Source organism: Erinaceus europaeus, chromosome 16 (genome assembly GCF_950295315.1).
Source record: "Erinaceus europaeus chromosome 16, mEriEur2.1, whole genome shotgun sequence".
Taxonomy (NCBI): domain Eukaryota; kingdom Metazoa; phylum Chordata; class Mammalia; order Eulipotyphla; family Erinaceidae; genus Erinaceus; species Erinaceus europaeus.
Genome location: NC_080177.1, coordinates 68640866 through 68654058, shown reverse-complemented (window position 1 = coordinate 68654058; position 13193 = coordinate 68640866). Strand labels below are relative to the sequence as shown.

The 13193-nt window shown below is 47.5% G+C and overlaps 1 protein-coding gene across 2 annotated transcripts; it reads right to left on the bottom strand.

The window, feature by feature from the left end:
* Positions 1–92: 92 nt before the first annotated feature.
* Positions 93–12998, bottom strand: PSME2 (proteasome activator subunit 2). Of its 2 annotated transcripts, XM_007536337.3 has the most exons (11): positions 12546–12728; positions 12175–12207; positions 11442–11504; positions 10788–10874; positions 10652–10682; positions 10470–10567; positions 6469–6537; positions 5969–6036; positions 5749–5803; positions 304–390; positions 93–213 (listed from the first exon to the last, which is right to left on the bottom strand). In XM_007536337.3, the coding sequence occupies exons 1-11, from the start codon at positions 12591–12593 to the stop codon at positions 133–135; spliced, it is 720 nt and encodes a 239-aa protein (XP_007536399.1). In that variant the 5' UTR covers positions 12594–12728; the 3' UTR covers positions 93–132. The 2 variants fall into 2 exon arrangements, with proteins under 2 accessions (XP_007536399.1, XP_060031284.1); XM_060175301.1 differs by lacking the exon at positions 11442–11504 and having other exon boundaries at positions 12546–12998.
* Between the last annotated feature and the right edge of the window lie 195 nt (positions 12999–13193).

Here is a 13193-nt window from a genome sequence, read left to right as displayed (position 1 = left end):
CCTCTTTCTTTGAGTCCCTGGATCTGTTAAAATAGAGTATAGTCCAATAAATGCTTTTTTGAATGAATGACACACACCAGATGTAATCCACACACTGTATATAGGTCATTTATTCCCCTTCTAGCCCTGGATTCAGTACATAGATGGTTTCTCTTCACCCTTTGGGTTGACAATTTTCTCCAGGTTGCTGCTGATAATATGATAAAGCTCAGCCTAGAAGAAAGTCAAAAGGGCATCAGTCAGGTTTTGGCCTGCTTCCTGCTCCTCATACTCACCACCTTTAGGGGCCTCCTCTATACTCACATAGAAGGCCCTCAGGTCCAGCACCATGGCCCTGAGCTCCCCATAGGCGGCTTCATCTCGCTCATGCACCAGGGCCCGGTAGTCCATCTGCAATGTGGAAGGCAAAGTTGAATCAGCCTCACAGGAGGTTGGAACATGAGTTTGGCTTCCTTGTACAGGGAATAAATAGGTAGCTTAAGGGTTAGTCCCTTCTTACTAAGAAATGTGGTCCTGGGGGCTGGGAAATGGCTCACAAATGTGAGGACCTAGGTTGGAGCCACCACATGGGAATAACCCTGGGGGGTGGGGGAAGTTTCACAAGCAGTGCTGTGAGATGGGAAACCGCCTAATGGTTATGCAAAAAGACTCTTTTATTTGTTTATTTATTTTCCCTTTTTGTTGCCCTTTTTTTTTTTTATTGTTGTGGTAGTTATTACTGTTGTTGTTACTGATGTCATTGTTGTTAGATAGGACAGAGAGAAATGGAGAGAGGAGGGGAAGACAGAGAGGGGGAGAGAAAGACAGACACCTGCAGACCTGCTTCACCGCCTGTGAAGCGACTCCCCTGCAGGTGGGGAGCTGGGGGCTCGAACCAGGATGCTGCACTACTGCCCAACTCCCAGCAAACTCTTATGCCTGAGGCTCCAAGGCCCCAGTTTCAGTCCCCCTGTACCACCATAAACCAGAGCTGAGCAGTGCTCTTTTTAATTATTAAAAAAAAAAAAAAAAAAAAATACAGGTACTGAGTCAGTGACAAACCTAGTAGCGAAAAATAACTATTTATTTATTTATTTATTTATTACCAGAATACTGCTCAGCTCTGGTTTATGATGGTGCAGGTATTGGACCTGGAACTAAGGCATGAGTCTCTTTGCACAACCATTATGCTATCTCTCTCCCAAAAATAAACCTTCTCATAGGATCAAGCAGAGAAATAGATCTAGGTTTTTGGCTTTGTTTTTTTTTTTTTTAATTTTCTTTACTATCATTATTTATTAGGTAGAGACAGCCAGAAATTGAGAGGAAAGGGGGAGACAGAGAGAGACAGAGACACCTGCAGCACTGTTTCACCACTTGTGAAGCTTTTCCCCTGCAGGTGGGGACCAGGGACCTTGCACATTGTAACACATGCGCTCAACCAGGTGCACCATCATTGGTCCCAGATCCAGACCTAGGTTTTAAAAGCCCAAATCAGTTTTCCTACACAATGCTTTTTTATTTTTTTATTGCCACCAGGGTTATCGCTGGGGCTCCATGCCAGCACTACGAATCCACTGCTTCCAGCAGCCATTTTTCTTCCTTCCTTCCTTCCTTCCTTCCTTCCTTCCTTCCTTCCTTCCTTTCTTTCTATTTTATCTGACTGGGCAGAGAGAACTTGAGGGGGAGGAAGAAAGAGAATGAGAGAGAGAAAGACAGACACCTGAAAACTGCTTCACAACTCATGAATCATCTCCCCTGCAGGTAGGGAGCAGGGCTTGAACCTGGGTCCTTGAGCATGATATGTGTGTCACTGCCTAGCCCCCCTCTACACAGCAAGGTCATAACAAAGACAAGGGGACTGTCTCTCTCCTTTTTTTTTTTTTTTGCCTCCAGGGTTATTGCTGAAGCTTAGTGCCTGTACTACGAATCCACTGCTCCTGGAGGTTATTTTTTTAATATATATATTACGACAGAGAGAAATTGAGAGGGTGGGGGAGATAAAGAAGGGAAGAGAAAGACAGACACCTGCAGTGGTCTAGGAGGTGGCGCAGTGGATAAAGCATGATGGATTTTTGAGCATGAGGTCCTGAGTTCAATCCCCAGCAGCACATGTACCAGAGTGATGCCTGGTTCATCCTCTTTCTCCTCCTATCTTTCTCATTAATGTTGGTGTGCTTCTAAATTCTGCTTCTAAGGCCCCTTCTGTTGTATTGCTTGCCGCTGTGGTCTATTTACATCATCACTGTTTTGCCTGCACTGGTTTAATCCCCACTGGTTCGCGTACTTTTTCCTTCTCCCCACCCCTATCCTACGTACATCCTCTTCTGACCTGACACTTCCGCCTCAGGAGATATATAGGACAGCTTTGTGATTAGAGATAGCTAGCTTGCACTGCATTCCTCATCCATAAAGACTGAACTGCGTCCCACTCAGCCATGAGTCCCTGGTCGTCTCTCCTGACCTCGAAGCTAGCCTGGCATCCGGCTCCAAGAGTCCCAAAGTCTCTCTCCTGCGAAGCTAGCCTGGCATCTGGCACCCCGAACTAGGATTGGTATATGGCGTACCAATGTGGGGCATGAACCTCGGCTCCACACACAAGCAGCAGACCTAAGAAGACCAGATAAGTAAAGCCGCTTGGCTACCCATCCATCATGGCCTGCCTTTCTACTTATGAAGAGGTTTCCCGAAGCCTCTACTCTTTCTTCATGAGGCAGTTTCTGTCTCTGGAACATTTTGCTCTGGGCCACATTTTGGTTCCCTGACCGGGAACTTTGGTTCCTTATGACGACGATCATAGAGCTTGGGGGATGCGTGGAGATTTCCCCTGGACTTTCTGGACCCCCTCTCCCATGTTTCCCGAGGAGAAGGACTACATTTTGATCCGGGCCACACTTTGGTTCCTTATGACCATGATCATAGAGCTTGGGAGATGCGCGGAGATTTCCCCTTGGACTTTCTGGACTTCCTCTCGCAAGTTTCCTGCGAAGAAGGACTACTCTAACTTGAAGAGCATTCTCCAGTACCCTGAGAATGGAGACACATGGTTAGTTCTACCCTCCTGATTCGATTTTCTTCGATGGGAAGATGTTTTTAAAAATGGATGCCTGCAGCAATCCAGCAGGAACCATCAGAAGCACCCTAAATGGAATTTCGAGGAGCTTTTTGGACTAGGACGCCCTCCAGGGACTCATGATGCTACATGGTGAGATCTGGATAATCTGGTTCAAGGCGAAAGAAGCAAAAACTGCCAACCACTTTTCTCTCGATTCCCCCCTCACTGTTCTCTCTGAATATCTTAAGTTTGCTGTCTGCTTTCAGTTGCGTTTCGTAAGAGAGTGATTTGAATGACTGAATTTTTGTATGACATTGACTTCACAAAAAAAAACAAAAAAAAAACTGGACACAGCCATGATTTCTAGAGACATCCAGAAGCAGTCCAAAAAATTGTTTTTCTTTGTCTTTTGATTTTTTACGTCTTGGAAACGTTTAATCCTGAAAACTGTATGAGTATGGGCAGGGTAGAAAAAGCAATGGTTATGTTAATGATTCTCATGCCTGAGGCTTCTAACCATGGTTCTTCTATTAAGCTTATACTGTTTAAACAACCTTGAAATCATACTAGAAAGGACTTCCAAAATTATAAAGGTACTTAAACCAATTATAATGGAGTTATCAATTATAGTAAACTTCTAATCTGCTACAAGTTTTGCTTCACAAGTAAGTGAATTACAGCTGTCAAGTCTTCACATGAAAAAGCATCTGCTCGGGAGTCGGGCTGTAGTGCAGCGGGCTAAGCGCAGGTGGCGCAAAGCACAAGGACCGGCATAAGGATCCCGGTTCAAACCCCAGCTCCCCACCTGCAGGGGAGTCGCTTCACAGGCGGTGAAGCAGGTCAGCAGGTGTCTATCTTTCTCTCCTCCTCTCTGTCTTCCCCTCCCTCTCTCCATTTCTCTCTGTCCTATCCAAAAACAACAATAATAATAACTACAACAATAAAACAACAAGGGCAATAAAAGGGAATAAATAAATAAAACAAATATAAAAAAAAATTTAAAAAAAAAAAGAAAAGAAAAAGCATCTGCTCAAATGAAATCCCCGGAAAGCCATTTGGACCCCTGTCCTCTGACATTGCCCACAAGATGGCATGACTACAACGAACTGCCCAAAACCAATGATGTAAACTGGCACAACCTGAAGAAACAGATTCACAAACTCCAAAGCTCACTCTCTACAGAAAAGCAGAATTCCGGTGGCTGATCTTCCCCATCGAGACAGACGTGCAGCGTTTCATCCCCTGGCATTTCTTCCGTGGTCATCTGCTTTGGACTGACACTTCTATCGGACTTACTGGTACACCTCTTGGACACTTTATACAACTTTACAGCAGCTTCTCTTTACGCTGCTGGGTTTCTCAAAGACTGACCGCAGCAGTCCATGGACTTTGCAGCCATATGCCTTGGGACTCTATAGGCAACGTCCCCTCACCTGCAGGCCCTGTCCCCAGAGGTAGGAAACCCTCCCTCCTTACTAGGTCCTGCCCCCAGAGACAGGAAATGCCCTTTGAGGCAGAGGGAAGAGATGCCCACAGAGGCAAGAAATACCCTTTCGCCTGCTAGTCACTGCCCTTTGACGCAGGAAACGCCCCTTCAGGCCTCCCTTTGGCATCACACTGGTTCTTGCTGCTCTCCTATTTGTTCCTCCATGTCTTATGCCAGTTCTTTTGAAAATGCCTGCATGATATAGGTTTCTATTCACCCCAGACTCCTGATACTATGGCCATTAGTTAAAAAGAAAGGGGAAAATGTTGGTCTGCTTCTAAATTCTGCTTCTAAGACCCCTTCTGTTGTATTGCTTGCCGCTGTGGTCTATTTACATAATCATTGTTTTGCCCGCACTGGTTTAATCCCCACTGGTTCTCACGCTTTTTCCTTCTCCCCACTCCCTATCCTACGTACATCCTCTTCTGCCCTGACACTTCTGCCTCAGGAGATGTATATACAGGACAGGACTGTGATTAGAGCTAGCTTGAACTGCATTCCCGCTCGTCAGTAAAGTTTGAACTGTGTTCTCAGCTCAGCCATGAGTTCCTGGTCTTCTCTCACCCGCCTGTGAGGCTAGCCCAGCACATTAAATAAATTAAATATTTTTTTAAAAGGTAGATACCATGGGGTCGGGTGGTGACGCACCTGGTTGAGTGCATATGTTACAATGTGCAAGGACCCAGGTTCGGGCCCCCGGTCCCCACCTGCACGAGGAAAGCTTTGCGAGTGGTGAAGCAGGGCTGCAGGTGTCTTTCTGTCTCTTTCCCTCTCTGTCTCTCCCTTCCTCTCGATTTCTGACTGTCTCTATCCAATAAATAAATAAAGATAATAAAGCAATTTTTAAAAAAGGTAGATACCTGCAGATCTGCTTCACTGCTTGTGAACTGACACCCTCCCCTATATACCATGCAGGTAGGGAGCCAGGGGCTCAAACTGGGATCCTTACTCGGGTTCTTGCGCTTTGTACTATGTGTGTTTAACCCAGTGTGCTACCGCCAGCAACACTTTTTATTTTTATTTTAAATAGAGAAACAGAGAAAGAGAAACTGACCACAGCATTAAAACCTCTTTCAATGCAGTGGAGGTTGGGTTTGAACCTGGATCACGCACATGACAAAGCAGCACACTGTCCAAGTGAGCTATTTGATCAGGCTTCTCCCCAGTTCTTTTCTCCACCCCCAAGCCAGCTTCAGATAAAAGAATAGAGAACTAACTATCCACTTACTACATAGGTCTCCTTGGAGGCCTTGGCCACAGCATCCCCACGTTCTGAGAAGTACCTGCCGGAAACAAGGAAGTGACCATAGGGATGAACGCTTGGAGAGACATACTCTCTCATGCCCTTCCTGAAGGCCCCCACCCCCATCTTCCTAATGGGCCCTCCAGCTTTGGGAGTCACACAGAAGTCCCCACAGCCCCCTTGTTGACCCTCCCATTGCCCTCACTTGGAAATGGTTGTCTGGAAAGCTTCTACTTTGGTCTTGACTGCATTCACCCGCTCCAGCACCTTCTCCTGCAGTGATGAAATAGATGGAGACAAAGAAAACGTTTCATCTACTCCTTCCATCTCACACTCACTGCTCCTCCCCATTCAGGCCTAGCTCCTTCGTCCCCCAGTCTCTCCCTGCTCACGGTGTCTTCACACACCCTTTTCTTTTGGCCTCCAGCATAATCGCTGGGGCTCGGTGCCTATACTATGAATCCACTGCTCCTGGAGGCCATCTTTTCCATTTTTATTGGTTAGGACAGAGAAACTGAAAGGGGAGAGGGGGAGAGAAAAGACACCTGCAGACCTGCTTCACAGCTTATGAAGAGACCCTCCCCCCCCCGCAGGTGGGGAGCCAGGGGCTCGAATCAGGTCCTTGTGCAGGTCCTTGCACTTCATATTATGTGTGGTACTTAACCTGGTGCACCACCGCCCTGTCCCTACACACCTTTTTCTTACCTGGATTGCCACCCCAAAATCATTTCCATCCTCAATCTTGGGGATTAGATGCTGGATCCACGCGATCACCTACATTAGAAACATCAAGTAGGTAAAGGGAGGACTACAAAAGTTGGATAACGGCAAGAGACAAGCTCACTAAGTCAATGTCACACTATCCCACCATCTGGGATCCTAGTCAGGGAATTCTTGGATTCCCACACAAATATGATGGACCTCAACCTCTAATGGATCCCTCTCTCCACCATCAATGGTCAGTTCCATAGAGGACGTCATCATAAGCCCTCTTGTGGGCTTTTCCAGGACCTTGCTCTCACCATAAAGTAGCAATGGTGGGACAGCCCCAGTCTCTGAAGGGAGGTTGGGTCATCCTGCCCTGTCACTCAAAGAAGACTGGTCCTGAAAATGAGTGCAGCCTGCAATGTTCCCAGTTGTGGCCATGAACTGCGGACTCATGCCAATAGGGACTTAGAGGTTATACAGGTTCTTGTGCTAAACATATATACATATATATATATATATATATATATATATATATATATATATATATGCCCTGAGATCAGCTGGATGAGGTAAACAGTTAATTTTATTCACAGATTTTTTTTCAAGAATGGGAGCTACTCTCTGCCCTAATCCAACTTTCTAGACCTTTTCTCTACACTGACACCATCTTCTCGGACAATATATCTGTCCAACTCCCTGTTAGCTATCAAACTCAAGCAAAACTACAATAGTTGTGGGCCCTTTGGAACATGCCTAGAATGAACTTCCTAGCTTCTTTCCACTCTTAAATTCCCTATGTGCATCTTTTCTACTCCTACTTTTTGTTTCCTGTTCATTAATTGTTTTGTCCCGCTTTGTATCTTGCTGTCTTTGAGCCACCAAGTTGCAGACGCTATCATGATTCCATTCCCTGGGCAGACCACCTCACCGATGTGTCTTGGAGCCTCACCACTTCAGAGTCCTGCCTCGCTAGGAAAAGACAGAAACAGGCTGGGGGTATGGGTCAGCCTGCCAAAACCCATGTCCAGTGGAGAAGCAATTACAGAAGGCAAAGCTCCCACCTTCTATGCCCCCAAAATAATTTTGATCCATACTCCCAGTGAGGGAGAAATGATAGGGGGAAGATGACCAGTTCAGAGGGCTCTAAACTCCAACTCCCTCAGGAACCAGAGAGAGAGAGGATAGAGAGAGGGACATTTGGATGTAATAATAGGTGTATGTGTGACTTGGAAAAGAAGAGAGGATGGGACCTTAAAAAAAAAAAAAAAAGGCCAGGGAGCCAGGCGGTGGTGCAGCGGGTTAAGCGCAGGTGGCGAGAAGCACAAGAACCAGTGTAAAGATCCGGGTTTGAGCCCCTGACTCCCCTGGCTTCACAGGCGGTGAAGCAGGTCTGCAGGTGTCTGTCTTTCTCACCCCCTCTCTGTCTTCCCCTCCTCTCTCCATTTCTCTCTGTCCTATCTAACAAGGACAAGATCAATAACAACAACAATAACTACAACAACAATAAAAAAACAAGGGCAGGAGCAGAATGGTGGTGCATCTGGTTGAGCGCACACATTACAGTGTGCAAGGACCCAGGTTTGAGGCCACAGTCCCCACCTACAAGAGGAAAGCTTCACAAGTGGTGAAGTAGGCCTGCAGGTGTCTCTCTGTCTCTCTCCAGCTCTATCAACCCCTTCCCTCTCAATTTCTGGCTGTCTCTACCCAATAAATAAATAAAGACCCCCCCCCCCAAAAAAAAAAGGCCAGGGAGCCAGGCAGTGGCGCAACAGGTTAAGCGCACATGGCGTAAAGCACAAGAACTGGTTTAAGGATCCTGGTTCGAGCCCCCCGCTCCCCACCTGCAGGGGAGTCACTTCACAGGCAATGAAGCAGGTCTGCAGGTGTCTATCTTTTTCTCCCCCTGTCTCCCCCATCTCTCTCCATTTCTCTCTGTCCTATCCAACGACAGCAATAACAACAACAATAATAATAACAACAGTGATAAACAACAAGGGCAACAAAAGGGAAAAAATTGAAAAATTTTAAAAAAGGCCAAATCTATACAAATATAGACAGACAGCTGTAGAAAAAATAGTTAACTTATATTTGTAAGCTTGTAGAACTGCTGTAGCTTACTGTGGAGGGATTGGGGATCCAGAATTCTGGTGTGGACCTGGATTCCTGTTATCTTATAATTTTGTATATCAATATTAAATCACTAATAAGAAAAAATTTAAAAGGGGGCTGAGTGGTGGCACACCTGGTTTAGCGCACATGTTACAATACGCAGGAACCCAAGCCCCCAGTCCCCACCTGCAGGAGGAAAGCTTTGCAAGTGGTGAAGCAGTGTTAGTGGTGTCTCTCTCCCTCTCCTTCCCTTCTCGATTTCTGGCTGTCTCTATCAAATAGTAAATAAAGATAATACAAAAATATTTTTTAATCTAAAAAAAAAAAGAAATATCAAGTAGGGGCTGGGCAGTGGTAGGCCTGGTTAAATGAACACATTACAACGCACAAGAATCCAGGTCCCCACCTACAAGGAGAAAAGCTTCACAAGAGGTGAAGTAATACTGCAGGTGTCTCTGTCTTTTACTCTCTATATCTCTTTCCTCTACATTTCTGTCTTATCAAATAAAAGTTTTTAAAATGTTAAAAAAAAAATCAAGTAAGAATCAGTCAATTGCCACTTCAACGTATGTTTGTTTGTTTGTCATCCCCAAGGCTTCACTTCTCCAAATTGACTTTTTTTTTTCTCCCTCAGATAGAGACAGAGGAAAGGAAACCACAGCACCAAAATATCCCTCCTTCAATATAGTGGAGGCAAAGATCCAACCTAGGTCATGTCAGAGCAGAGCACTACCCAAGTGAGCTATTTTGCTGACCCCCAAAGTATATGTCCTTATCATACCTACTTACCAGAAAGGAAAATGGCATTTTAGAATATCTAAGTGACTTGCTTTTTTAAAAAAATATTTTTATTTATTTATTATAGGCTAGAGACAGAGAGAAAATGAGAGGGATGGGGGAAGATAGTGAGTGAGAGAAACAGAGAGACATCTACAGCCCTGCTTCACCACTTGTGAAGCTTTCCCCCTGCAGGTGGGGACCAGAGGCCTGAACCTGGGTCCTTGTGGACTATAATGTGTGCACTTAATTAGGTGCACCACCGCCTGGCCCCGTGACTTGCTTTTTAAGACTTTTTAGTAAAAAAATGAGAACTAGATGTGCCTGGTGGTGCTTCATGAGTTCATGAGTGGTGAAGCAGTGTTGCAGGTGCCTCTATTTCTATTCCTCTCTTTCTCTCTCTCTCTTAATTATGCTTATTTTATTGGATAGAGACAGCCAGAAACAGAGAGGAGGGAGAGATAGAGATGGAAAGAGACAGAGAGACACCCACTGCACTGCTTCACCACTTGTAAAGCTTGCCCCCTGCAGGTGGGGACTGGGGGCTTGAACCTGGGTCTTTGCACATTATAACATGTACTCAACCAACTCACCGCCCAGCTCCCTGTTTCTGTTCCTTTCTAGCTCCCCCTTCCCTCTCAATTTCTGCCTGTCTCTATCCAATAAATAAGTAAACATTAAAAGAAATGAGAACTATTGTATCACTCTGGCACATGTCATGCTGGAGACCGAACTCAGGACCTCATGCTTGACAGTCCAGTTCTTTATCTTCTGCGTCAGCTCTTAGGCTTAGTGACCTACTTAGATGCACAAGTAGGTAAATGACAGAGCTAGGATGTGAGCCTGCACAGTCTTAACCAATTCAGTGTATCACAGATCCTGTACTACAAACCTGGTACTGAGAATGTGGATGGGGATAGGGATATGTCACAGCCTCCAAGTTGGGGGATATCACTGTTATATTAGAGATTCAACAGAATGAGAATGAAAGGTACTAAGTTTCAAGGCATAGAAGAAGGTTTCCTAATTTGGGACTAGTTCCCTGAAAGAAGGACTTGCCTGGCCTGGGCTAGGCTGTCTTCTCTTTTTGTCCCCCCAGGTCCCAAGATTACCAAAATGCATTTTTCTTTGAGAGTCCAGACTTCTGGCTTAATCAGGGCAAGCAGGGCCAAGACCTTCTCATTCCCAGGAAGAAAGCCACACTTAGGGACTGTAACAAAAAGGGGAATCAGACTCCTTTCACCTAGCAGTCAGTATGCCGTCACCCTCCCTTAGCAGCCCCTCCCTCACTTACCTTCTTTCTTTTCCTGCTTGTCTGTTTCCATCTAGGGTAGAAATGGGGAAAGTAGCTGTAGCAAAGTCATGGGAAGTTGGAAGGCTACAGTCTCCACTGGGCTTACAGCCTGAACCCCACATTCTGAGTGCCTCACCTCATCATCCTTGGGTGGGGGATCTGGGATGGGGATGTCCAGGGGAGCCCTGAGAGAAGTCAAGTCAGCCACATTGAAGGAGTCCTCCTGCACAGAGTGAACCGTCAGGGCTTGCCCAGCCTCTTCCCCTCACACTGAGTCACAGCCTTTTCTCCCTATTTCTCACCCTCCTGCTGCCTCCCAACCTCGGCTGAGGCATCACACTGTCCACATAATCCCTGTTGTATGCTTTACATTGGGTTGTTCTAGCTCTCCCCCTGCCAAGAAAATTGGTTCAGTCCTGCTAGTTTCGCAGGCCACTTGTCCCCACCCCAAGGAACCCAGAGAGAGTTCCAGAGTTCCAGAGTTCTAGAGTTGGAGAGTTCTTGGCGCCGCTGCGGGGGAAGGAGGCAGGAGAGTTCTGTTTGGTGATTAGTTTGGTTTAGTTTATGAATCGTTGTTCCTGAATAAAGAAATACAGCTTCCCTGCCCAGCCGTGTGTATCCGAGTCTCTGTTACCCGCCCGTGAAGCTAGCCCGGCCAGCTGGAGCCTTGGAATTTTAACAACAAATCCCAGCCCACCACACTCAACTGTTCTGTCCGTGCTCAACTTTTAGTTAGAAACGTTGGGTTTATCCACCATAGAACGGGGCAGGAAGGGCCCACCCTACTCACTTGTAAGAGCTGGCTTAGGTAAATTATCTTCTGGGGCAAGAATGTGGAGAGGAATTCCTCAGCCTGTGGAGTACAGTGCAAGAGTGGGGATCACAGGAGATGTTCAGTGAGATGTCTGAAAAGTGGCACTGAAAGGGCTCTTGGAAATCTTCAAGTCCAAGGTTTGCAAATGAGGAAATGGAAGCCCTGAAATATCAGAGGGACTTGCCCAAGCTGAGACATGGCAGAACCAAGGGCAGAGGGGCTGCAGCTCTGGGGCCACCACTTTTCCCTACACCCCAAAAGACAGCAGAAGAAATGGCCCAAGTCTGGAGAGTATCAGTAGGGGTCAAATTAAATGCAGAGATAATAATTAGAGCCTATACAGAGTTAAAGGTTTTGTGTTAAAAAAAGAAAAAAAGGTAGGGGGAGGGCTGGGTGGTGGTGCACCTGGTTGAGTGCACATGTTACAATGTGCAAGGACCCGGGTTTGAGCCCCAGGTCCCCATTTGCAGAGGGAAAGCTTTGTGAATGGTGAAGCAGGACTGCAGGTGTCTTTTTCTCTTCCTCTCAATCACCCCCTTCCCTCTCAACTTCTGGCTGTCTCTATTCAGTAAATAAATAAATATAATAAAAAAAGAGAAAAAAAATGTAGGTCCTGATCTAGGGTGGATTGGGGGGCACTCTGAGAGGTTTCAACCTTCTAGTATTAGTGCAAGATTCTGAGTCAAGTCGCTTAATCCATAAGACTTACCTCACTGAAAAGATTTTGCCTGAAGACAGCCACCTGCACAGAGAGCAGTACCCGGATGTTGGTTAAGGGTCTCAGTTGTCAAGAGTGAGATCCACTCCCCAAGGGATGCCCTCCCCCCACCCGCCCCCATTTTGGCTTAGGTCTTTTCTACCACAAATCGGATTTCCCTGGAAGCCTATACTCCCTATACTCAGTGCAGAGATTAGAGAGGACGGGAATCCCTGGCACTCCCCGGAAAGAAGTGAAAGCACTAAATCAGGAGGTTGAGATTGGGGGGAGTTTTTCACTCATCGCCTTAGTCCCCTAAAACACCCAGCTTGGCCTCCATCCAAAACTCCCCGGCCTGGTCCCGGGCCCCGGGGTCCCCTTACCTGTTTTCGGGCTTCCCCGCTCAGGCGCACCCCACAAGGCTTGGCCATGCTGCCCCAGTGACTGGATCTTCGCTCTCCCAGCTTGCCGCCTGGGCTTTCGCTTTCACTCCCCGAGCCCAGGCCCGCCCCCCAGCCACGCCCCCTCCCTCCCCTCCCCCCTCCCTCCCCTTAGCGGGCTGCCAGCCGGGGAGCGCCCCTCGGCCATTCCCGGCCCGCCGCGGCTGGGAGGGGCGGTGCTGACTCGGTCGGGGCCTCTGGGCTGCCGGAGGGAGGCGCTAGGCGGTGGGACCCCAGAGTCCGTACCCGGGGTTGTCCTTGGGGCGGGGCCGGCGGGTCCCGCCGTGTCCAGGGTTGGGCTGAGATGGGAGGGGAATTGGGAGAGGGAGTGAGTACTTAGTGCTGGGGTTCCCCTAGACCGCTTGACTGCGGCGCGGGACTGGAGAAGCATCCGAGTGGGTGGAGAAGCCAGAGGAGGCAGGGCCTGGGGCGGAGAAAGGCAGAATATGGGAGGGAGCCGGTGCAGGGGTTTTTCTCGGGGTGGGGTGTGGGACGCCCAGCCTTCGAGACCCACTGGAGAAGTGGCTACACTCGCCCGAGCTGGGTTGAGACTGGCCATAGAGTCCTTGGCGGAGCGGGACCTTCCCGGTG

Excerpts from the sequence above, each read along its gene's own strand:
- PSME2 (XM_007536337.3), bottom strand. The coding sequence starts at position 12,593 with ATGGCCAAGCCTTGTGGGGTGCGCCTGAGCGGGGAAGCCCGAAAACAG. Across the intron at positions 10,683-10,787 it reads CCCCACCCAAGGATGATGAG|ATGGAAACAGACAAGCAGGA; the intron begins GTGAGGCACTCA and ends TTTCTACCCTAG. Across the intron at positions 391-5,748 it reads CCTCCAAGGAGACCTATGTA|ATGGACTACCGGGCCCTGGT; the intron begins GTAAGTGGATAG and ends TCCACATTGCAG.